The 1,542-nt window shown below is 35.1% G+C and overlaps 1 protein-coding gene across 1 annotated transcript in view; it reads left to right on the forward strand.

Moving 5' to 3' along the window:
• The first annotated feature begins 892 nt into the window (after window positions 1-892).
• Window positions 893-1,542, forward strand: part of LOC106867545 (soma ferritin) — a 9,877-nt gene continuing 9,227 nt past the window's right edge. Inside the window, exons 1-2 of the mRNA XM_052973017.1 lie at window positions 893-1,006; window positions 1,177-1,200. Of these exons, the coding sequence (XP_052828977.1) occupies window positions 893-1,006; window positions 1,177-1,200 (138 nt within the window). The remainder of the gene's footprint in view (window positions 1,007-1,176; window positions 1,201-1,542) is intronic.

A 1,542-nucleotide genomic window follows, 5' to 3' on the forward strand; every position in this document is an offset into this window, starting at 1 on the left:
GTACATACATATATGTTTTTATTGACTGATTCTTGAATTTAATGTTAAACTGTTTTAATATATAACATGACATGAAAACAAACATTAATATACATGCATATATATATATATATATATATATATATATATTCTATCATAAATACGTTTATATAGTCATTCATACAATATATGCATACATACATACATACGTACATGCATATATACATACATACATACATACATACATACAAACATACATCATTCATACATACATACATACATACATAAAAGTGATGTATTTACCTATATGTCACAACAATCTGGAATCTGATGAGTGAATCTTATAAACAATGTAATCCACGCCGCCAACCCAGTAATTCAACTACTTCACCACGATTTTATATATTCACAATATTTATCAAATAGTATCACCAATTTCAACAATTCGCTTCAACAATTTTCTAATCCGAAAATGACAAAGAAATAAAATATAAACAAAAAGAAACGTAAGAAGAAAAAATAATAGCACAAGAAAATCTTGGCTATTTTCACTAGATTTTAAGCTTCCAAACGCCGCCATTGTTAGCTGTAGCTGCTACTATGTCAATTATTTATAAAAAACAAGCGGTAAAAACGAAATAATACTTGAAAGAAACGCAAAGCAAAATAATATTAAATCAATTTTGATAAATATCCTGTCAAACGTCATAGGCAAGCGACGTCATAGATAAACATAGATAAACAAACACTTCATTTTTACTTTGGAAGCAGAAAATCTACCGTTATCTTTTTTTCCTAGTTAAGTGACGTGAAAAGAAAATGGCGGTTTCATATGCGTTTTGCAGGACATATGCTGTTGTGTTTGTTGTTCTTGGTGTTGTACTTCGTGGGACATTAGCTGAACTATGTAGCGATGGTAAGTACTACTAATGTTCTTCGTAACTTAATACTCTTGCAGGGACACTACATGCACATATCGTTGGAACAAAATCAGATTTACAGACAAGACAAGAAAAAAAAAATCCTGGTAATTTTCACTATTGACACTGAAAAACGGAGTCGTTAAATCGTCGGGTAAAATGCTTCACAATATTTGTTCTGACTATGGCAGAGAGCTGGCAGAACCGTTAGCACGGCGGGCGGAATGCTTACCGGTATTTCGTCTGCCTTTACGTTCTGAGTTCAAATTCCACCGAGGTCAGCTACATCTACCAATCCTACGTAAGTCCCTTTGAATGCATTCTCCATCGAGATGTTTAGAGTCGCAGGCGAGAGAAGGGTGTCAGGTGGAGACCAAAGCAGACGAACCACTCCCCAGAGCCACCCTTCGTTATCACCCCATACTCCTTCTTATTAATCTCATTGTCACACACGCACGCACGCACGAACACACACAAGCACCGTTACAGTTATACACACATCTATACATATTCACTTAGACAACTCTCGCTGTTAAACTAACGTTATCAATTGCAGCCACCAACGTTTGCCATAACTATGATAGCGTATCCAACGAAAAACTACAGTCGCAGGTTCTAAAGGAGTTACAGGCCAGCTACATCT

Source organism: Octopus bimaculoides, chromosome 14 (genome assembly GCF_001194135.2).
Source record: "Octopus bimaculoides isolate UCB-OBI-ISO-001 chromosome 14, ASM119413v2, whole genome shotgun sequence".
Taxonomy (NCBI): domain Eukaryota; kingdom Metazoa; phylum Mollusca; class Cephalopoda; order Octopoda; family Octopodidae; genus Octopus; species Octopus bimaculoides.